General features: G+C 39.9%; 1 protein-coding gene across 1 annotated transcript in view; it reads right to left on the reverse strand.

The window, feature by feature from the left end:
• Nucleotides 1–289: 289 nt before the first annotated feature.
• LOC145441047 (lysozyme g-like) overlaps nucleotides 290–24,072 on the reverse strand; it is a 47,980-nt gene continuing 24,197 nt past the window's right edge. The window contains exons 4-9 of the mRNA XM_080318829.1: nucleotides 7,318–7,458; nucleotides 5,929–6,048; nucleotides 4,644–4,757; nucleotides 4,263–4,348; nucleotides 1,065–1,131; nucleotides 290–624 (exon numbers count right to left, since the gene is read on the reverse strand). Of these exons, the coding sequence (XP_080174955.1) occupies nucleotides 419–624; nucleotides 1,065–1,131; nucleotides 4,263–4,348; nucleotides 4,644–4,757; nucleotides 5,929–6,048; nucleotides 7,318–7,458 (734 nt within the window). The 3' untranslated portion in view covers nucleotides 290–418. The remainder of the gene's footprint in view (nucleotides 625–1,064; nucleotides 1,132–4,262; nucleotides 4,349–4,643; nucleotides 4,758–5,928; nucleotides 6,049–7,317; nucleotides 7,459–24,072) is intronic.

The following is a 24,072-nucleotide window of genomic DNA, read 5'->3' on the forward strand; positions in this document are numbered from 1 at the left end:
TAAGACACCGCTTACGCGGCTGAGGTGGCGAGAAGGAGCCTAGGTAAATCTCCAACATTTAGGTATCGGAATTCTGAAGTCGACTCGGTCGGACTCGAACCCGCACCCAGTGGTGTTGCAGCCGCGGATTACACCACTGCGCTATCTCGCCACACTGCCATTTGGGTGATTCCGCGAAACATATTGGTTATCAACTGTCAACTACACCCCGTACTCAATGCGATAGGATATACGCTGCTGTTGGTTCAACTCTCTACATCGAGTACATCGAGTCAAAGGCTAGACATAAAAGATTGAAAATCATGTATTTTCTTCCACGTCTAATTACTAGATTATGACACATCAACCAAGAAAATTCATCCAGCATTATTTCGAACCCTTTTAATATTACTGAGCCCGAAACACCGTACCAGCCGCCTCAGTATCCGTTCGAGCTGTAATACTGTGACCTCGCGGCCACATCGTTTCCATAATCGTTACCGGTAGTGCCGACATCCATTTTATCATACGTGTCGACGTTGCCCACTCCTGCGTTATAAGCACTGATACCGCCCTTCAATACTTGGTTTTGTGACCATGTAGGGTGCTTGCTTTTCACGCCGCTGATCATACCGATCAGAATTTCTGGAAGCGAGTGAAATAACAATTTAATGAGACTGTGTACTGTAAAGTGTAGAAGGTATAGAGTTATTAGAAGAAGTATCAATCACAATCTTCAAACGGATGTGAATTAATGAACTATCTATTGACACTGTGCGTTGGTTGCAACAAGGCGCTTATTGATCGTATTTGCGTGTACGCAAACTGCTATAACAAACTACTGTAGATAGCCTACTGAACAACAGAATGTAAGCTTGAAATACGCTCCATGGGGAATTAATAATCCAATGCTGTCAATAAGTATCCACATGAGGCTTGAAATCATTTGCGGTACGACTACAATCGAAATAATCCGTGGTCTAGAAACAACCATCATTACGATCCTCTTTACAGCCGCTTGTGATATCACACGCCTGGTTTCAGCAACACGTCACCTATGATGCCGAAACATTGAAATTCCATACCTGTCCCTTGAAGGATGTGCTCCAACGAATACGGACCACCTCTGATAGTGTGGTATCTATCATCGACCTAAAACAAAGTAAGCGAAGGATAGATTTCGAGATGTTGGATCTGCAACTGTGGAATGAGGACGGCCCACATCAGAATCCGGGATAAACAAAAGTATTTCCTGCGTTTCAATTACCGTTACTTGAAGATTTGTTACCTTTATATAATGACAGTGGCAAATTGGATCTATCTAGTATTTTATTCATAACGGAGTGATATTGAATTTCGCACTGCAAATGATCTTATCCTACACAACTGCAGAAAATCTAGCTGTTGACAACAATTCGACATGACGAAACGAATATTATGGAGAGTTCAAATTAAGTATTACAACACACAATACACGCAATGCATACATCTTGAAATGATCGAACCAACTTGATACTTAACAATAGGTATAAGTTAGCATTGCTTTAATTATTATTTATCCTAGAATCGCGTGATTCAGCGTTCTGAATACCATCACTCATCACCTGCATTAACCAGCCGATCCGCGTAAGCAGGACCGTAACTGCCCCATCCAAACCCCTCAATTGGGGGGCGAGCTCGAAGGGTACCCAAAATTATTTCGTGAATTAGCATAAATTATAGAGTTTTTTTTGTAAATTTATGCAACTTTCTACAAGAATTTTCGCGTTATGCGCGATTTAATGTTGTTATTGGGTACGAATCGGTCACGTCGCCCTTTTCCCGCCCTGGAAAAAATACGCATGATTTATAGAAATGGGCATCTCGGCGTCGGCCATTACCGCGCCACGACGCACGAAGGCATATACAGTTTTAGGCCACGTAATATGCGACTCTAAGAAGTGTGCCAGAACGATCGGCGGCGAGAAAACCTGGGCCGAAAATGACTGCCCTTATGCTGACCGAAAACTGCGATATATATATACTAGGGATGGTGTGAACGTGAGGTTCACGTTCGCGTTCTGTGTGTGAACCTCAGAAATTTAGAGGTTCACGTTCACAGACGATGAACCGTTTTCATATATTACAATTTTCACTTCACTATAACATATTTGGTAGAAATATATTGCATTTCAACTGCGGGCAACTCTGTGAATGGCGCTGTCAGAATATATGCATGCACCTTTGACAATCTCAAAAATTTTACTTGCTTTGCTACGAAAGTTTGCTCGAAATATCCAGCTTTCCGTTTGTGAATATGTAGTGACTCTCCGCTGTGAGCTTAACCCGCAATCACGCAATATCAAGAGCGAAGTACACAGGCCTACATCAGGGGTATCTAAAACTTATCTAGCAGGCGTACGCGGTCAATCTTGACTTCATATTTTACTGTATCATAAAAACCGAATCCGTGCGATCGGGGTGTTGGTTCACTGCTGTATATCTTGTTAATGGGGTTATATTAGTAGCAAATTTAGAAATCCGTTTAACACTCTGCTCAATGTTAACGTAGCAATATTCAGATGCCGAATACATTGCCCGGTCTGGCCTATAGACCGTTAAGTCGTGTAAGCTTATATTCTCTTGCAAGTCCTCGTCGAAATTGTTCGCAAAGCGACGGAAGATATTGATTTTATGGGATTAGTATATCATTTGATTGCCCAGTCGAAGCATTTGGCGATGTTTAAAAGGTCAATATGTACTTCAGCATTGTGGTAATATGTGGCCCGAGTCGTCACTGGGTATCGTGTACATTAATATAGGCTATCACTTCACTGAAATGTAGGGTTGGAGTTAGCAATATGACGTCACGTGACGTCACGAGGTTCACGTTCGCGTTCACACAGAACCTTTCAAAAAGGTTCGCGTTCACACGAACCTGAACCTTTCAGAGGTTCACACCATCCATAATATATACAATGTTTAATTTTCCCTGAGGTGGTCAGTAACGAAGTTACTTCTACTTTTTCGAAGTACTTAAGTAGTTTTTCTCTACTTCTGGTACTTACTCAAGTATATTTGATTTTTGCTACGTCTACTTCTACTTCGTAATATTTTGTGATCTATTTACTTACTTTTCGCTATTTTGAGTTTGTCAAGTAGAAGTAGTTCAATCCTCTAATCAGGAAGATAGCCTGAGAAAGTATTTATATTTCAGTTTCAATTCCTAGTATCATATACTTTGAGTTCTAATTAAAATCAGTTCTTTTGTCTGGATAGCATACATGTCGAAGTAAAAACGCAAGTGTACTAATGCCTTTAATTTCCGGAAATAAAGATACACAATATGGCATTTTTACGGTACACCATATTTTTTATTAACGTTTACTAATCGCGCAAAGTGTTTACACCGTATCCTATACATTATACATCTTCTCCGTATTGCTCTTCGACTAAACTACGGGCCTTATAATATGGGGGAGGGCGCCATACCATGATATTTTCTAAAACGTGAAGTTCGAGAAAACAGAGGATTAGTATCGCATTCCCATACCAATACTATCATTTTCATCCCATGACGCGGACAAAAGCTTATGTTGTCGAAAATTGGATGCCTCCTGGAATGTATCAATATGAATCAAGCTCGGCACCTTTCGCATAGCTCAATTTGAATATGTTTATAAATATTATTTACGGGCCATACAGTTTCCAAGACACCTCATTCAGCTCTACTAGGAAATCTGATTACGCGAGCAGAGAGGAAAAAAGTAGATAGCAACATATATGCAATTCCCGATAATATTGACCGATTCAACCATGAATTGTTGAAAATTTTCGTGCTCCGCGCGTGTAGGTGAAATAAGCCGTCTCACTGAACAGTACAATAAATGATAAGTCGCGGCAAAAACGAACAACCTGATGGGCGTCTGGGGGGGCTTAGTTCATTTTATCACCCTATTGGGGGCCCAAGACCAACGTTTTTTTAGGGGGGCTGACGAAGTGCTGTTACGGTCCTGCGCGTAAGCGGTGTCTTATGAAAAGCGTAGAACATAAGTGGACCATGCTACAAGTCGGCAGTTCTGGGGCAATAATAAGGAATATCGGCTTGGTTTGTAATGACCATAGATGTATAGAAACATGCTGTAGGCCAAGGTGGGTATCTGAATAAAAGCCTACTCCAAGTCGTTTCGGCACCCTCCTGTCTTTTCATTAAATCGCTATCCTGTGGTGTATTGATTTGATAAAATTTTATTAAAATTATAATGATGAAACACCATGGATACTAAACCAACAACAACAGCAACCTGCATTAAACCGTATCCATGGCCATCTGCACCATAGGCTTTCCCATACAGAGCTTTACCGGCACGAGTTTCACGGCTGATGATACCTAAAATATAAGTGATGCGCAACGATTTCATGAGAACTGGTCAAATTGTTAAATCATCAATCTGAAAAATTTGTCACTCATTCGCTCGTTTCTGTGTATTCGAATTTAGGTGTTGAGTGACTTTAATATATAATTACTCAGAACATTCTTGAATATGTTCTTCACCGACCTGTTAAATTCGAAACCATCTCTGCTTCGAATCGAACCATTATTTTCGAATAATGAGTCAAAACAAGTCCGCAATCCACAAATTACGAACCGCGTCGGGAGTAGTTACAAGTTTGCAACATGATACCTGCAATAATAGCTGGATCCATAGCTAGCTGGCATCCAGCTTTTTCGATAAGACTTTTGTACTTTGCCATTTCGTTGGAGTCAGTTTCTGCCATTTTGTGAGAGGCGGGTACACCTGTAAAATTCCATGTGACCAACTATATATAGTGGCTAGTGGCTTGCTGTTTCCTTCGCTTTACTGATAATATATAATTTCTGAACGCGAAAACATTGTGTTGCTACGAATAGTATGGCTTATGGCAGGGGTGGGCAACATACGGCCCGCGGGCCGGATCCGGCCCGCGAAGGGATTTTGTCCGGCCCGCGGACAGTTTTCCGTTTTACATGATAATGTGGCCCGCGGCCCTAGTCTGCCGAGATTTTCCACTACTTGCTTACAACGTCAAATTTTAGTGACTGCATGTGCATGTTATTATATACGTATATGCGCAGCGTGCTAGAGTGGAGCTTACGCGTAAGTTCGTCGAAGCGAGAAGACTTGCATTATCGGCATTTGCGATGTACTCAACCCTAATTTCGTTTGTGGTAATCATGGTGTTTGTCGACTACAATGGTCAGTTACACCAGGCTTATATTTCTTATTTTTCATTCTGTAACCGCCGACTTGTAGCACGGCACACTTCTAGGCTTTTGTAAGACGAAAACACTGCTTATACCAGGGGTCGCCAACTCAAAACGGGTCGCGGGCCACTTTTCAAATTTCGTAGAGGTCGCGGACCGCATGAATTCATTATCGAGATTTCTCAGGCCACACAGTTGAACAACGATGCTATCTCGTCACCTACTCAACCCCAACGAATATATGTGTTGTTCAATTAGGGGTACCGGGGTTATCGAACTCCTTGAAATCTTAATTGAGGATTGCACCGTGTGTTGATTGATCAGACAGAAGCAGACATGGCGGCGCCTGTATGACAATATGCTATTCTCAAATCCACATAGTCTTCGTCATTATCGGCGAGAAATGGCTTTGAAGTGAAATTACTGTCGGTAAAATGTATTCATTAAATGCGATTTATTCCTTGTATATGTGGAATGTGGATAAATGGGCGAATATTGTATCGATTCAGCAATCCGGCCCGCCAAGTACTAAATTTTCCTATATCCGGCCCGCCGACTCGAGAAGTTGCCCGCCCCTGGCTTATGGTAAAAAGGCAGTAATGCCCGTACAGATTTTCGTCTTAGACATTGTTATGTCATTGGTTTTCAGCACTTTACAATGATGGATATTCCTGACGCCATTATTACGAATAGCAGACAAATCCATTCGTTCCTAAATTACTGACCTGCAACAACAAGATTATCTTGCCTAGCTGTTGCAGAGGACGCTCCGGTCGTATCGACTTTCTTGATAATTCCATACGCCATCGATTTGCAGCCACCACCGCCAATTATGCCTTTGCCGCCTGTATGTTAAATGTTACAACAAAAATCATTATACTCCAGCAATTATTGACATAATATATCAGTATCTATATCAGTTTATTAACAATTTCATCATTTTAAAACACCACAAGACTGCGATGCAATGAAAAGATAGAAAGGTGTTGAAACGACTTGGAGTAGTCTTTGAAATCAGACACCTGCCTGGGCTTGCTATGTACTAGCTAGGCGATGTAAAGAGGTGGCATGCACAGATTGCACACTGAATGAATAGTAAAAGAGGATAATATAAAAGGGAAAGCGACAAAAGGTGGTGGCATGTGAAGGAAGACGAGACCCATATGTCAGGTCGTGGTCCGGTAAACGTGGGGCTGACTATGGTATTCATACAGTTGAAGCTGCTTGTATTTCGACTTGAATGTGGAGATGCTCGGCGACTGTCAGATAGCCGGCGAGATACTGTTCCACACCGCAGATCCGGCGTATTTGATAGAGAGATAATCTTTCACGTTGACTAGTTGGACGACGTCGACGCGCGTGTGTTGTAGGCTACTTATATGCACTTTCGATAACGGGGTAAAGAAGTCATTGATATTTTCGGGGCAGTGGCCGCAATGGAACTGACACATAAACTTGGCAATTTCTAGTTTCAGCCTATTTTCATGTTTAGGACACCAGATCTTTTGAGCAGTGATCTGTTGGACGCACAATCTGGCCTTCGGAGGAACTGATGCTGCAGTTTTTGCAGTATGGCTCCAGTGCACTAAGACTGGCATAGCCGCAAATATCAGTACGCAAATCTTCCCCTGTTGAATTCACAATAATATCTGGATATGCTAAAACTGTGGTTCGAAAGTTCGACTTGCGATATGGTTTGGTATACTAACCACGATAATTCCAAAGTTCGCTTTGGAAAAGAAACCTCAGAGTTTGAAATAACCGGAATATCTCAGTAATCAATACTATGGTGATCACATGTTATAAATTTAAATAAATGAAAGGGAAATATATCCTAATCACAATATGAATCTTGCCTGCAGAGTTTTTAGTACAGCATTGCCTCCCCGCTGGGCCACCGCAATGTCCCGATATATAGCTTTTTGCGCAGTAGTTCGAGTTATCTGTACACGTTCCGCCCTTGCTCTTACATTGGCTGTCGCTATACGATGCTTCCTTCCTAGTGCCTATACAAATCAATAGCACAAAATACATGCTGTAATTCCCTTGAAATAAGATATGGTAATGGAGAGAACATTTTAGGCATTCACGCTATTATAGGCTTGGTTCCTTACAAGCATCATCACATGGTTTGCAACACCGTCTGTTAATATCACCGGAACAAAGGCCCGCTTCGTAACCACCGATGCATTTGTGATGCCTCCAGTCCAAACAATTACCACCAATGCTGGTGCAACCCGAATCCGCCGAAGATGCTAAAATAAAGATGTATAATAAAGATTTAGATTGAGATCAATTTTTTCTATAGCTTTTCCTTGTGTCGCCTTTAGCATCAATATAGGCCTACTCCATATACAACAACAGTGGTCAACATAGCGAAGTACTACTATATTATGTATTCGGCGTTAGATTAGGTTTCATCTACTGCATGGAAGTAGGTTATCATGTTGATTACATGTTGACAACAACCGCCGATGCTTGTACAACCGGAATCCGCCGAAGTGACTATATAAAACAGTGATATGTATCTTATCTCCAGTCAATTGTCGATTTTGCCTCTTCAGTTTTCAGTTATATTGCCTTTGGCACCAACAAATAGGCCTATAACAATTGCATGCAAGTACAATTTGTCAACATAATGAAGCACTACCGATGTTTATTCAGCGCTCGAGTAGGGTTCATATACTAAAATTATTATCAATTCAAGTATCACTGCCGTTCTATATTTCTAGTTCAATGTTTCGAGAACTGACGTAGGCTTTGATATTTTGTATAGGTATACTTGTGATTTTCCATATAGGCATTTGGCTCAAGCGTGGTCAAGTAAAACTTCTCAGGTTGCAACATTTACTCGAGAGACTCATAATTTTGGAGATTTTCAAGAGAAAACATTTAATTGCACTGACTGTATTTTGTCAAATATATAGTATTGCGATACATTTGCATTATATCACTAGTGAAAACGACGTGGCAGTTTTGCATCACGGCCTGATAACGCAGCTCATCATCATTCTCACCATCTGATCCGTGTAAGCGGTGTTTTAAAGAGCCTAGAAGCAGTGTTGGGATGACTCGAGTCATGACTTGACTCGAGTCAGACTCGAGTCACCTTTTACGTATGACTTGACTTGACTCGAGTCAGTTTGCTAAAATGACTTGACTTGACTTGACTCGGCGTATCAAAAATGTGGATTAACTCGTGACTCGAAGCAAAATTCACGAGTCAATTTCAAGTCATAAAGTAATCGGTGTCGATAAAAATCACTGTATCTCACGTATGTTCGAATTGTTCACGAAACGCTGCTGTAACCCGCGAGAGCGACCAATCATTCAATGATCGTGCGTTTTACTGAGCCTCTATTGTTCTCTCACTCTCACAAATATATTGACTGCAAACGAAGTCGAAGCTTACAGCTTTCTTTGTCGTAAACTAGTATAGTAAAGTAATTTGATAGCAAAATGTATATTTCACTTCTCTGTTCTTACCTTAACCAAACCTCTTGTTTTATTGAAATTGAATTCGAATATAGTTTACATATAGTCCCCACCAATTGGCGCATGCTCGAATTGTATCATATCAATTTGTAAATAGGTAATGTATTGCATCCTATCAATTCGTTTCTCTATTCTCTATTTTTGATGGTGACTATAAACTGAGGGTATGCAATTACTTACGTAGTTCAGCAGTTCTACGTAGCCTATGTGTGAGCGATACAACGCCTTCTTGCGTGTATATTTACCTCTATATTGGTTCATCGGTTCGAAATCAATGACCACTCTACCGGTATTTCAGACTGCTAGCAAAATGCAATGACGTAATCATGCTTCATACTTGGAAAAGGCAACTTGACTTGAATTGTGACTTGACTCGACTTGACTCGAGTCACCTCCAAAAATCGAGTGACTTGACTTGACTCGAGTCACCTTCGAAAATCGATTGACTTGACTTGACTCGAGTCAAAATGTGCAATGACTCGAAATGACTCGTGACTCGAAGGTAGTGACTTGATCCCAACACTGCCTAGAAGTGGGCCGTGCTACCTGTCGGCAATAACGTAACGTAGTGAGACGGGAAATATAAAGAGCTTAAAAAACAGAAATTAAACAACGCCACAAATCGATTGTGTCATAATCGAATAAACGGTTGCCACATGATCAAAAGCAAAATTCTAAAGGGCGCACGGGGGCCTGTCGTCCCTGGCAGCAGCATTGGCCCTCTGTCACTCATGCTGAATATGACCGCAACGCGATCAAATTAAACCATATTCTTTGATTTTGATTTAACTGGGGATGGTGCGAACCCCTGAAAGGTTCTGGTTTGCGCGAACGCGAACTTTTTGAAAGGTATATGTGAACGAGAACATGAACACGAACCTAATACGTCACGAGACGTCATATTGCTAATTCCAATCCTAAATCTCAGTAAACCAATATATTATTGTACTTGTACACAATACCTAGCGACGTCTCAGGCCACATTACGCCATAGTGCTTAAGTACATGCTGACTGTACGATCATCATCAATTTTAAAATAGGAGATAGATCAATTCTTATGTTATTATGAATCTTGCCTGCAGACGTTAGAGTAGAACAAGCCATATACCATCATATTTATAACATTATGAATCTTGCCTGCATATTTTTTAGTACAGCATTGCCTTCCAGCTGGACCACCGCAATGCCCCGACAGGTAGCTTTCAGTACAGTAGTTAGAGTTATCCATGCACGTTCCGCCCTTGCTTTTACATTTGCTGTCGCCACACGATGCTTCCTTCTTAGTGCCTATGAATCATTATTCTTAATGATAATAAATGTGAAAATTAGACAATGTGGCGCTTATCATCTTATCGGTCCGGTGAGCTACGGCAAAAATTTCGTGTCACAGGTCATTTACTTATAAATGACTTAAAATATCGCATTGCTGGTTAGACGAACTCAACGAGAGGTGTTACGCGATCTCAAACTCAAATGTGCTCAAGGGCCAATTTCCTAGTTTTTTATGACTCCACGGGCCGTATCATCAATGATAGGCTTATTCAATGTATTTCCTAGTAGGCCTTATTTGGCGGGACCTTGTAGACTGGCATTCCACACACATCGTGAAAATGTGAATATTGTGTATATGTGTTCATTCTGTACAAGTACAATGCATATATTCTTATGTTCCGCCAAATACGCAGTCGCAAAAATGGCATTGCAACGACAAGAAGTGCCTCAAGTTCAGAAGCACTCCCGTCATTATAAGCTTGATTACTTACACCTAGAATAAATGCAGCTAACAATAAGTACTTTTCGGATTGCTCAGATTTCTATTCACGTCATAGACCTGCTTCCTTACATGCATCATCGCACGGTTTGCAACATCGTCTGTTTTTGTCCCCAGAACAAAGGCCTGTTTGGTAACCAGCGATGCATTTGTGGTGTCTCCAGTCCAAACAGCTACCGCCAATCTTTTTGCAACCTACATCCGCCGATGAAGCTAAAACAAAGAAATACGTCTTTCATTCAGGGTCTGCAAAGGCTACTAAATAGCACGAAATACTCGAACAGACTGAGGTAACATCCTGAAATAATTCACAAGTGTTATGTTCGTGCATTTTACGTTGGCATCGTTTGCCTCTTATTTGTCTAGGATTAGTAATTACCGCCAATCATTATTTCCTCGTGTGTCGTGCTTTGTATTTATACCCTGTGTTCTGTTGTCTACTGGTCTTTCATTTACCTGCACTCTTGATCGTGTCGCCTGTCTTAAAATTATTCTGCTGCATATTAAACTGATTTCATATTGCAACCTCGTCGTATGAGTTATTGTTCAAACAAGATCAAGAACATAACAATTGGTGTCAGAAGTCGGATTCATAGTTATTTCTGCGACGAATACTGTATATATCATGGAATCGGGTATTTTGAAGCTTCTCGAGAAGCAGCAGGCAATGATGGCGAGCCTACATGAAACAATGGCAAATCAAAAAGCACAGCTGGCGCAACAACACGCACAGCATAAAGAAGAAATGGAACAGTTAACGCAGAGGTTGAGTCCCGGTGCGTCAACATCTGAAGCTACCGCTCCCAAGTTTGATTCGTTCATCAAATCAAAGGAGAAATGGGACCAATATCTGCAACGATTCAACCATCACCTAGCAATTTACGGCATTTCCAACATGGAGAAGAAAAGAGCGTGTATGCTCTCATGGGTTAGACTTGAAACGTACTCGCTCCTGCGTAATTTGTTTGGTGCTGCTGATGTCAGTGCGCAAACCTTCGACGCGTTGACTGAGAAGTTGTCTACACACTTCAAGGACTCGATTCATGTGCAAGCAGCCAGGTGATATACGAATTTTACAATTGCAAAATGCAGCCGGGACAATCGTATGCCGATTGGATCGCTATACTCTACGCCAGTGGTTCTCAACCTTTTTCACCTCGCGGACCGGTAAAAGTTCAAAAAAATGACTGGCGGACCGGTGAACTTTCAAAATTGAAATTTAGCCAAAATGTAAAGCATGCAACCGTTTTTTGCAGTTATATGATGCTAGAGAGTGACATTTAGAGGGTTTTGATCGTGATTAATTATCTTCACAATGGCATCCATGTGATTTTATGGTAGTCAGTCTGCTGAGTCGATGTAAAATTGCCTTATCCAGATAAACGTGCTACCATCGAGAGTCGTTTACAGTCTTTCGTGCCGAAGGCCGTGGGTTTAACGGACCACGCCAACTCGAATAATATTCATCTCTTTGACAATATCGATACAAGAAGCGTTTCGGAGTCGAACCAAGCACCTTTTCGTGCTACCTTGCTCATTGTCCACTGGCACTGGACGCATAGGCTACTCCGGCAACTACGAATACAATGCGTGACGCAAGAAAACACCTTACAGTTACTATACCGGCAATCCGTGCCGAAAAAGCACTTTGTAAGCCCACCCCCAAAAGCGTTGATCTTGTGCTCCACAGGTCGATAAAGCCACAGTTGGGAGGATGTTTTCACCTTTCTGAGCACATTCATTCTACTCAGTGTAAGCAAAGAGTTTAAGTAGCTTAATTGCGTCAATAGCGCAAATTTTCCACCATTCATGACTGAATCGGTTTTCTCGCTGCCGTATTTTTGGCACGCCTTTCGGAGTCGCATGTTAGCCTAATCTTCATTATTTTGTATTGGTACGTCATGGCGCGGTAATGGCTGACGCCCAAATGCCTATTTCTATAAATCATGCGTATTTCTCGGAGACGGGCACCTAAGATGCAAGACATTTAGTGTCACTAAATCGCGCAAAGAGCGAAAACAAATTGAAAAATGTTGGGAAAAGTTTCAAATAAATACGCTATGATTTATGTTCATCATGGTTGTGTATTGACTCGACTTGTACTCGAGTCATTGCTCATGACTCGGACCGAGTGATATGACTCGAGACTGGGTCTACCAAGACAGGCATTTCATTGCAATTTCGAAGAATAGTAAAGTTATCACGCTGATATTATTTCGTCTGTCCATACTGGCACTTGAAAATGCTACCTGAAACTGTTAAAAGTGACGAAAATGAAGATATTATGAATGAGAAGCATTCGATATCAGTAGTAGACTTAGCTGGCTTTGTGCCCCGCCAATCCCAGAAGGCCACGTCGCCTTAATTGCCACGCCTATATGACGCCCATTGTCACGCCTACAGGATGCCCATTGCCGCGTCACCTGCCACTGCCACATCGTGTGTATTTATGAGCAAATTTCATTGTTTTGTGAATTTCAATACCGGTTTTCCATGTATATTTAGCAATATGTATTGAATAACTTGAAATGTATCATCACTAATAATTAATATAAAATGCGATTTTAAGCGCCGCGACTTGAAAATATTAATATAATAACTTACTTTTTTGGATATAAATAACATTCAGATTACACATAAATTTCGAAAACTATGATGTCAATAGAATACTATATTTGCCAGATATTCACAGATAATACTCATCAACGTTGAACTAGACGCGGGGTTCTATGATGATATATCAAAATTCTACACATCATCACTAATTAATTAATTCATATAAAATGCGATTTTGAGCGCAGACAGATCGCGGTTTCGATTGCCGAGGTCTCCGCATTTCATGACCTAATATGAACGCACACTACAACCGAATTCATTCCAATACCTGCAAATTTACTTTGCATGTCGAGTATAAGGATAATTTAATCAGCGCTAAACGCCAACGGACTAGCCGTAGGCGCACAATTCTCAGCGTTAAAATTAAACAAACTTTTCGCGGTAGGTACGCGATTCCTAATGGTTTCTACAGTTTCCACATTTCACGACTTATTTTCTTTGGACGCATACAAGCGATTCCCAAGGTCGACGCTATGGAAACAAATCAAGCATGAGTACGTAAATCTTGAGCTTAGATCTCCGAGATTCTTGTATGCAGCTAACCATTCAACAATATTCAAGCAGCAATAATGCTTTCGATATAGTGCATCATGTACAGCGACACGCCGATCAATTGAAATTCAACAATGGGATCCCCCGCACAATTATGAAGCCCGATTTGCGTTGAATATTAACGATACCAACAAATCGGAAGATCTCTTTTCCCTCTACATCTATGATAGAGGTACCATTCCATTGACCACGAATAACTTGAGATTCTGCGGGATCGAAATCGCAATCAAATAATATGAGAGTATCTTTTCCAGCTTTCAGAACTTGAACAATCGTGTCAGGACTATATCGCAACACCGCAGTATGTGTGCGTACAAAACGATACACAGTTATTTTTAGCGCCATCCGTACGACTTATGTTCAACTCGCAGTGCAACTGATGATTTAAAGACGGTAATATCTTTTTCGAGTGTGACAATGACACTCGTAAAGGTTATACAAACATTACCTTAAACTACTATTTACTTCATTGCAGAATTGATCGAAGTTACGATTGCAGCTGAAAAGAGCAAAGAGGTGGAAGCTAGTGATGATGACCTAACAATTATTGCTTGGGGCTGTCTATCCTTATTAAGGTACTTGGTAAGAACGTGGTAAAGCCATTGAACAGCAATTTTACACTCGCGGTTTTATTGTTATATATTAAAATTATACGTACATTTCGCGCGATCAACTACGCATGATTTTATGTGAATTTCACCTTTATAAGCCGGGAAATTAGAGTCGCTGCTTCGCGCAATTTTACAGCCAGTCTCACACACTTTGCCGCATCAGAGCTTCATACTAATACATGCATAATTTTTGCATGACGAGAACACGGGTAATTAAATCATCAATAAACACCGGAGGCGAGTCATTTAAACCTTGTTGCTAGATAATACCGCTTTCGGCTACAACAAAGTTGCCCTGCAACAAAAAAAAAAATAGAAGCCCTAATGATCATGCAGAGAGTTCAAAAATGCTCCACAATTCTTGACATATAATATACTGAGCATATAATAACTGACAAAACCTATACTTGAGTACTCCGAAATGTACAAGTACTTTACCTTCACACGACGTTTTTTGTAAAATGAATACTAATTTTGTCGTATCATTTCAAGTCGCTCAACTATAGCATATTTGATGTTGTTCCATACCGATTGGTAAGATAGCACTCCTAATTTCTATGTTAACTAGTTGTATTATGTAGCTTGTAATTCATACAAGTATCACGCTCCGCCCCGCGAACCGATTCGGAATGGTCGGCCACTTCCGGGGTCGGCGCCACGGCCCGGGTCACGACAGTACAATTTAGAATAAACTGCTAACTTTTATCAAGGTCTTTGAAAAGTGCTTTTCAACATTTAACTACCATGACATAGTAAACTCCTACTCAAGTACGAGAAGTAGCGATTGTAAGGTGATTAGAAAATAAGTATTACGGCCCCAGTTTCGCCTAAAACCTAAATCGCAACACGTTATCTGATCCATTCCGAATGACGAGATTAAATATCCCTAAAAAATGAATAATATTCATAATATTCACATTGCTATACATAAAATTTGCTCTGACATTGCCCATAGTGACCATTTAGAATTGGATAGTAAAGGAGTCGAAATTTCTTCGATGCGCCTAGTGCACTAATTCGAGTGCTGAAATCCGAATCGACTAATTTGTTATAATGATTCGAGTCGAGTAGTAAAATTTAATTAGCGAGCACTGAAATTACAGTAATATAGTTATATCACCGATACGAAATTTGATAGCCATTTCCCCGGAATAGTAATCAGTCCGAAACATTATGATAAATAGATAAGGTTGAAGAAATATAAAAATATCATCAATGGTGTATGTATTATGAAACTGGAAATATTGTATTTGTGGTAGCACGCAATTGGTTTCCAATTCGTAATTTCAACCGCATCAGTTTTTTCATAAAAATAAATTAACAAATACTTTGATACTAATTTCAAAATAACGCAAATCTCTTAATGAATGTCCCTTGAATAGTAATTAATCCAAAACATTATCATGCAAGGTCCGAGAAACATAAAAATATCATTAATGTGGTATGCATTGTGAAACAGGCAATATTTTCTTTGCGGTGACCAGGGAATATGTTCTAATTCGTAATTTCAACCCCATCATCATTCTCTCATAATAATGAATTAGCAAATCCTTGGATCCTAATTTTCAAAGTAGCTTAGATCTCTGAATGAGCTCTGACTCGCTGTTATCTTCAAACCATGGAATTATTACGAGTATCACCATCGCTCACTGAAGAAAGGGATGAAATTATATCCGGGGCATATTCCTTGGCCAGGAATTTTATCATGTACGAACTAGACGGGCCTAGCGTTAAAGCAAATACGAAAGCGGAGGCAACCTTACGGCGAGTTAGTGATGAAATGTTCGAGCGACATCGAACTGTCGTAAACGCAATCTCTAAACGTCTCCGATACAGTATTGTTGAAGTCAACGAAAAATATGAAGAATATTCTGCGGAAGAGCGGATGTTCCTGATGATAGCTGACGAAATTTTTAAAGATACCCAAGAGAATTGGGGTCGGATCGTATCTGTGTTCGTGCTCGGTAGCATTCTTGCTCACAAAAACGAGGATGAGCATCACGGTGATAATATAGAAGGTATCATACAGTCAGTCGGGAATTACATTGGTAGTAGAAGGCGAAAGTGGATAGCGGAAAATGGAGGATGGGTAAGCGATTTTACATGGCCTGATAAGGATTTGGCAATTATCATTTAGCTTGAGGTACTGTGTATCTGCTCTCGAGAGTCCATAGCACCTATCGATAATGAAACTTAGCTTGCACTTCACAATTCGGTTTTCAATTTACATTTTGTCATAAGGCACAGTAATTTACATTCCAAGCGCTCCGAACTTTGAATTACCTAGCAAGTACGGTTTATTTCCTCTGCAAGATTAGGAAGGCTTACATTCTTTTGTCTGTTTCAGGACAGTTTTGTAGGATTTTTTGATAACGCAGCTTTCGATGATAGTAAAGTTTGGAGGAGGCTCATGCTTGTTGGAATTGGACTGACGTCTATTGCAATGGCAATAACAAGATCATGGATAGTCCTTTGCCGTACATCATGTAATATTTTCTAAATAATATATTTCTTCGCCTTTTAATTACATAAATTTTACTGTAGGACGGATGCAGTTTCTTCTGAGATTACATTAAAGATTGCTCCATAAAACCGTCTTTATCTGGAACATTTTCCTTTTTCAAATTTATACAGCTACGTAAGGAAATTGCTAGGTTACCTAGAAAACGCCGCAGGTCAAATTTGATCCAAATCCGATCATAGTAGCGACAAGGAGGTATGACAGCTCAAAATGATCCATCTTTCGAAGCCAAATATCGTCGGTTCTCCACGACCAAATATCGTGTTCTATAAATATTGTTTATATGGAACAGATATAGATGTTGCTATTTTGTTGTTATCTGCGAAGAATACTTTGCTCCGTAATTAATTTCACGGGGATTCTAAACCTCAATACATACAAGTGAGCAAAGTTACATTAATTTGCATTAACCTGTAGTGTTATGTAACTACCTACAATTCTATCAAGACGTAGCGAACACGACAAGTAATATGGAGTGAAGGAATAAGGGCGCGAAATTCCAATGTATATGCATATTTAGGCGGAAATATCGTCTTACCGGACGAATGCAATTGTTTCCTTAAAGTTTTCTTGTCTACGCCATTCAAGCGCGGTAAGATCAGTTTGAGTTGGCGACATTCAGGATGATATTTCAAGAAGCTCTGAATGATAGTCACATATTCCTCGTCGATTCTTGTTCTATCGCTGTCACTGACGTCGAATACCTTTAGCTGTTCATTGAATAATTAAATATTAGGCGGTTTAGGTCAATTTCATAAACGAAATCTGAACTAAATTGCTTTATTGAGAACCATGAGAGAGCAGAAGAACTTACTGTAGTGCATCGCTTGCCCATCTCTTCACTAAGATTCCTGATTTGCATGGAAAGCACGACGAGTAACGAATTCTCGTATTTAGTATTGATTGTGACACATAGTCAAAACAGCGACGGTTTTCACAACCCGATACATACATTGAACCAACTGATGTAAGGTGAAACACTACGTTCACACCAAAAAAAGTTTGCAGGGTATGACCACCACCAACATATAGAGTAGTGAGTGAGTAATTAAACTACATACCCCGATTTTACTATATTCCGAGATCCGGATCACGATTCAAGTCTACCTGAGAATCCGAACTACCCTGTGAAGTTGATATATCAAGTTGTGAACAGTGAAAGGGTTGTAATCTCGGTGAAATAGTGTGCGACACATTTTTCCACAAGTCGAATGCATGTCGGTTCATACTAAGACCATGTTACGGTCAAATATGTGTGTTTTTCTGTCTCCAAGTCAGCTACCCCCCACATTGAATGTACAGAGTCGGTGCATGTATGAGACTTCAGAACATGAATTTGTAATCCATGATGCTTGTAGTGCTGGCCATGATGTTATCCATGATGTATGTAATGTCACACACCTCCTTTTCGCGAATACTTGGTATCTATGAACAATCGTGAAGTATACTGGATGTGTAATGTCTTGTTATTTTCATGGAAACACGGCGGTGTAACATGTTTGAATATTGTTCATTGGTTTGTCGATTCAGAGTTGATATCCGGATCCGGTTAATACTTTCTCGGGTTTCCGATTTCAAACTGAACGGTGGGATATGTATTGACCAATAAAGAGTGACACAATATAGTAAACATGTGTGAGAAAACTCACAAGTAACCCGGATTTGTTAGCGCGACGGGGACATGAGTTCAACCATTATCCGTGTACCAAGCAGTTACCAAAGTCATGGAGGTTGCTAATTTCAGCATATTGACTCTGTGGGAGGCTAAAGCACGAACCGGGACACACACAGACACACACACCAGGACACACAATATCCGTCGATTTCCAAAGCATACATTTCGATATACAAGAGCATATTGTTATTTCATGTGGTTAACCGTTGATATAGACGCGATGCGATCGACGCGGGTATACTCTGAAACCGGTTGTCCGTTTATATGAGAAAAGATGCTGTGAAGGACTTTAAAAAGCGGCAGTTGAGCAAGACGTAGTTTGCTTACTGCAGTAATTCATTTCACTTGCAGAACTTCTATGGCCAAGCTCCACGTGTGTGTTTCAGAGTAGTTCCAAATGAATGAATTTCATTTTCACGTGCTTGAATTCGTTTTACCATACTGTAAAATACTTTTACATGCCCAAGTTGGGGATTCTCGTTACATTGTCTTCTTGTGTGTTGGTGATTAAATACATTGCGACGCTGTCACTTGGCTCTTAATTGGGTTGTTTCATCTGAAAGAACTAATTTTGTCTGTTATAATACTTTATTAGACTTGTATGGCGAGGCGTCTGGTATCGAGAAGTGAGATCGCAAGCAATCATTGAGTCAGTCGTGATGTCTGATTGGGAGTGTCGGCCTCTTATATCCAGCAAGTGTAAAGTGCCATATTAGGCCATAAGTATCGTAGGCCCCGCGTGAAGTGTACAAATTTCGATGTTGCGCAAATACCACAAAGTTTGCTTGCTTTCAGAGCCGGCAACTAAATGCAAGACAGACTTTACGCAAAAGTTGCTATTCTGAAAATTTTGTCAAGGTAATGGTTTCAAAACTTATACTTGAGCACTCGTACTTCTTGAGAATACCCAAGTAGGTTTTTTGCCTAGATGCACCACATAGTCTCAAGTCCTTATGATATTGGAGTACATCAACTTCATGATAGCTAGAGTATTAAACAGTAATATACCTAGAGTACTAACGTTTTACTTACTCGGAAATGACTACTTCTACCTTATTTTAAAGGATACCTCGTTCGAAGCGAAATTGTATGTGGTTTTGGATAACATCCAAGATGTAGGCTCACTTTGAAGGTTACTTCGTAAAACTCAAATATCGCGCAGTGAGAGTTCGCAAATTCTCGAAGTATTTTTGTTATTTTTATTGCGATAAGTCATTCTGCAGCGCGAAAATGCGTCGTAGGATATAGATGAAACTAGCACCACTCGTCAAGACCGCTGAAAACAGTACGTTTCAACATTTAGTAGCAGTAAATTTCTAGTAAAGTACAAGACGTGATGATTTCCGAGTGAGTTAAAAAGTATTGCAGGTATAGTTTACCTGAAAACCGAATACTCTGAAATAGAAGTAGATGCAGTGTAAATAGTTAATCACTTGATTAAGTTTAGCGCAAGCAGATAAAACCTATACTTGAGTAGTACAAAATGCACGAGTACTTCGCTATCGCCTCCCTGCACGTAATAAGTGCTTTTACCGATACTCGTCGGTTTCAGTTTTAGATAGAATTCAGAAACCAAATAATTTCATAAACATAAGCTAATTTAATGAATTTACTCGAATGTACTATGCCGCGCTGATAAGATTAATTATAATAATTGCTTACTAAGAGAAGTATATTCTTGTATACACTATAGTGGAGAGAATCTTTAAAATGTAGTAAGCAGGCCGATGGGTACTCGTTTAGTTGTATAGGCATAAAAAACATTCCCGCGCGCTCTTAAACAAAACACTTCCTAACCCTACCACCTAATACTAAGGCGCGCGGGAATGTTTTTTATGCCTATACAACTAAACGAGTAGCCATCGGCCTGCTTACTACATTTTAAAGATTCTCTCCACTATCGTGTGTACAAGAATATACTTCTCTTAGTAAGCAATTATTATAATTAATCTTATCAGCGCGGCATAGTACATTCGAGTAAATTCATTAAATTAGCTTATGTTTATGAAATTATTTGGTTTCTGAATTCTATCTAAAACTGAAACCGACGAGTATCGGTAAAAGCACTTATTACGTGCAGGGAGGCGATAGCGAAGTACTCGTGCATTTTGTACTACTCAAGTATAGGTTTTATCTGCTTGCGCTAAACTTAATCAAGTGATTAACTATTTACACTGCATCTACTTCTATTTCAGAGTATTCGGTTTTCAGGTAAACTATACCTGCAATACTTTTTAACTCACTCGGAAATCATCACGTCTTGTACTTTACTAGAAATTTACTGCTACTAAATGTTGAAACGTACTGTTTTCAGCGGTCTTGATGAGTGGTGCTAGTTTCATCTATATCCTACGACGCATTTTCGCGCTGCAGAATGACTTATCGCAATAAAAATAACAAAAATACTTCGAGAATTTGCGAACTCTCACTGCGCGATATTTGAGTTTTACGAAGTAACCTTCAAAGTGAGCCTACATCTTGGATGTTATCCAAAACCACATACAATTTCGCTTCGAACGAGGTATCCTTTAAAATAAGGTAGAAGTAGTCATTTCCGAGTAAGTAAAACGTTAGTACTCTAGGTATATTACTGTTTAATACTCTAGCTATCATGAAGTTGATGTACTCCAATATCATAAGGACTTGAGACTATGTGGTGCATCTAGGCAAAAAACCTACTTGGGTATTCTCAAGAAGTAGGAGTGCTCAAGTATAAGTTTTGAAACCATTACCTTGACAAAATTTTCAGAATAGCAACTTTTGCGTAAAGTCTGTCTTGCATTTAGTTGCCGGCTCTGAAAGCAAGCAAACTTTGTGGTATTTGCGCAACATCGAAATTTGTACACTTCACGCGGGGCCTACGATACTTATGGCCTAATATGGCACTTTACACTTGCTGGATATAAGAGGCCGACACTCCCAATCAGACATCACGACTGACTCAATGATTGCTTGCGATCTCACTTCTCGATACCAGACGCCTCGCCATACAAGTCTAATAAAGTATTATAACAGACAAAATTAGTTCTTTCAGATGAAACAACCCAATTAAGAGCCAAGTGACAGCGTCGCAATGTATTTAATCACCAACACACAAGAAGACAATGTAACGAGAATCCCCAACTTGGGCATGTAAAAGTATTTTACAGTATGGTAAAACGAATTCAAGCACGTGAAAATGAAATTCATTCATTTGGAACTACTCTGAAACACACACGTGGAGCTTGGCCATAGAAGTTCTGCAAGTGAAATGAATTACTGCAGTAAGCAAACTACGTCTTGCTCAACTGCCGCTTTTTAAAGTCCTTCACAGCATCTTTTCTCATATAAACGGACAACCGGTTTCAGAGTATACCCGCGTCGATCGCATCGCGTCTATATCAACGGTTAACCACATGAAATAACAATATGCTCTTGTATATCGAAATGTATGCTTTGGAAATCGACGGATATTGTGTGTCCTGGTGTGTGTGTCTGTGTGTGTCCCGGTTCGTGCTTTAGCCTCCCACAGAGTCAATATGTTGAAATTAGCAACCTCCATGACTTTGGTAACTGCTTGGTACACGGATAATGGTTGAACTCATGTCCCCGTCGCGCTAACAAATCCGGGTTACTTGTGAGTTTTCTCACACATGTTTACTATATTGTGTCACTCTTTATTGGTCAATACATATCCCACCGTTCAGTTTGAAATCGGAAACCCGAGAAAGTATTAACCGGATCCGGATATCAACTCTGAATCGACAAACCAATGAACAATATTCAAACATGTTACACCGCCGTGTTTCCATGAAAATAACAAGACATTACACATCCAGTATACTTCACGATTGTTCATAGATACCAAGTATTCGCGTAAAGGAGGTGTGTGACATTACATACATCATGGATAACATCATGGCCAGCACTACAAGCATCATGGATTACAAATTCATGTTCTGAAGTCTCATACATGCACCGACTCTGTACATTCAATGTGGGGGGTAGCTGACTTGGAGACAGAAAAACACACATATTTGACCGTAACATGGTCTTAGTATGAACCGACATGCATTCGACTTGTGGAAAAATGTGTCGCACACTATTTCACCGAGATTACAACCCTTTCACTGTTCACAACTTGATATATCAACTTCACAGGGTAGTTCGGATTCTCAGGTAGACTTGAATCGTGATCCGGATCTCGGAATATAGTAAAATCGGGGTATGTAGTTTAATTACTCACTCACTACTCTATATGTTGGTGGTGGTCATACCCTGCAAACTTTTTTTGGTGTGAACGTAGTGTTTCACCTTACATCAGTTGGTTCAATGTATGTATCGGGTTGTGAAAACCGTCGCTGTTTTGACTATGTGTCACAATCAATACTAAATACGAGAATTCGTTACTCGTCGTGCTTTCCATGCAAATCAGGAATCTTAGTGAAGAGATGGGCAAGCGATGCACTACAGTAAGTTCTTCTGCTCTCTCATGGTTCTCAATAAAGCAATTTAGTTCAGATTTCGTTTATGAAATTGACCTAAACCGCCTAATATTTAATTATTCAATGAACAGCTAAAGGTATTCGACGTCAGTGACAGCGATAGAACAAGAATCGACGAGGAATATGTGACTATCATTCAGAGCTTCTTGAAATATCATCCTGAATGTCGCCAACTCAAACTGATCTTACCGCGCTTGAATGGCGTAGACAAGAAAACTTTAAGGAAACAATTGCATTCGTCCGGTAAGACGATATTTCCGCCTAAATATGCATATACATTGGAATTTCGCGCCCTTATTCCTTCACTCCATATTACTTGTCGTGTTCGCTACGTCTTGATAGAATTGTAGGTAGTTACATAACACTACAGGTTAATGCAAATTAATGTAACTTTGCTCACTTGTATGTATTGAGGTTTAGAATCCCCGTGAAATTAATTACGGAGCAAAGTATTCTTCGCAGATAACAACAAAATAGCAACATCTATATCTGTTCCATATAAACAATATTTATAGAACACGATATTTGGTCGTGGAGAACCGACGATATTTGGCTTCGAAAGATGGATCATTTTGAGCTGTCATACCTCCTTGTCGCTACTATGATCGGATTTGGATCAAATTTGACCTGCGGCGTTTTCTAGGTAACCTAGCAATTTCCTTACGTAGCTGTATAAATTTGAAAAAGGAAAATGTTCCAGATAAAGACGGTTTTATGGAGCAATCTTTAATGTAATCTCAGAAGAAACTGCATCCGTCCTACAGTAAAATTTATGTAATTAAAAGGCGAAGAAATATATTATTTAGAAAATATTACATGATGTACGGCAAAGGACTATCCATGATCTTGTTATTGCCATTGCAATAGACGTCAGTCCAATTCCAACAAGCATGAGCCTCCTCCAAACTTTACTATCATCGAAAGCTGCGTTATCAAAAAATCCTACAAAACTGTCCTGAAACAGACAAAAGAATGTAAGCCTTCCTAATCTTGCAGAGGAAATAAACCGTACTTGCTAGGTAATTCAAAGTTCGGAGCGCTTGGAATGTAAATTACTGTGCCTTATGACAAAATGTAAATTGAAAACCGAATTGTGAAGTGCAAGCTAAGTTTCATTATCGATAGGTGCTATGGACTCTCGAG

Source organism: Botryllus schlosseri, chromosome 6, assembly GCF_051294905.1.
Source record: "Botryllus schlosseri isolate E-star chromosome 6, Bs_hap1, whole genome shotgun sequence".
NCBI classification, from domain to species: Eukaryota; Metazoa; Chordata; class Ascidiacea; order Stolidobranchia; family Styelidae; genus Botryllus; species Botryllus schlosseri.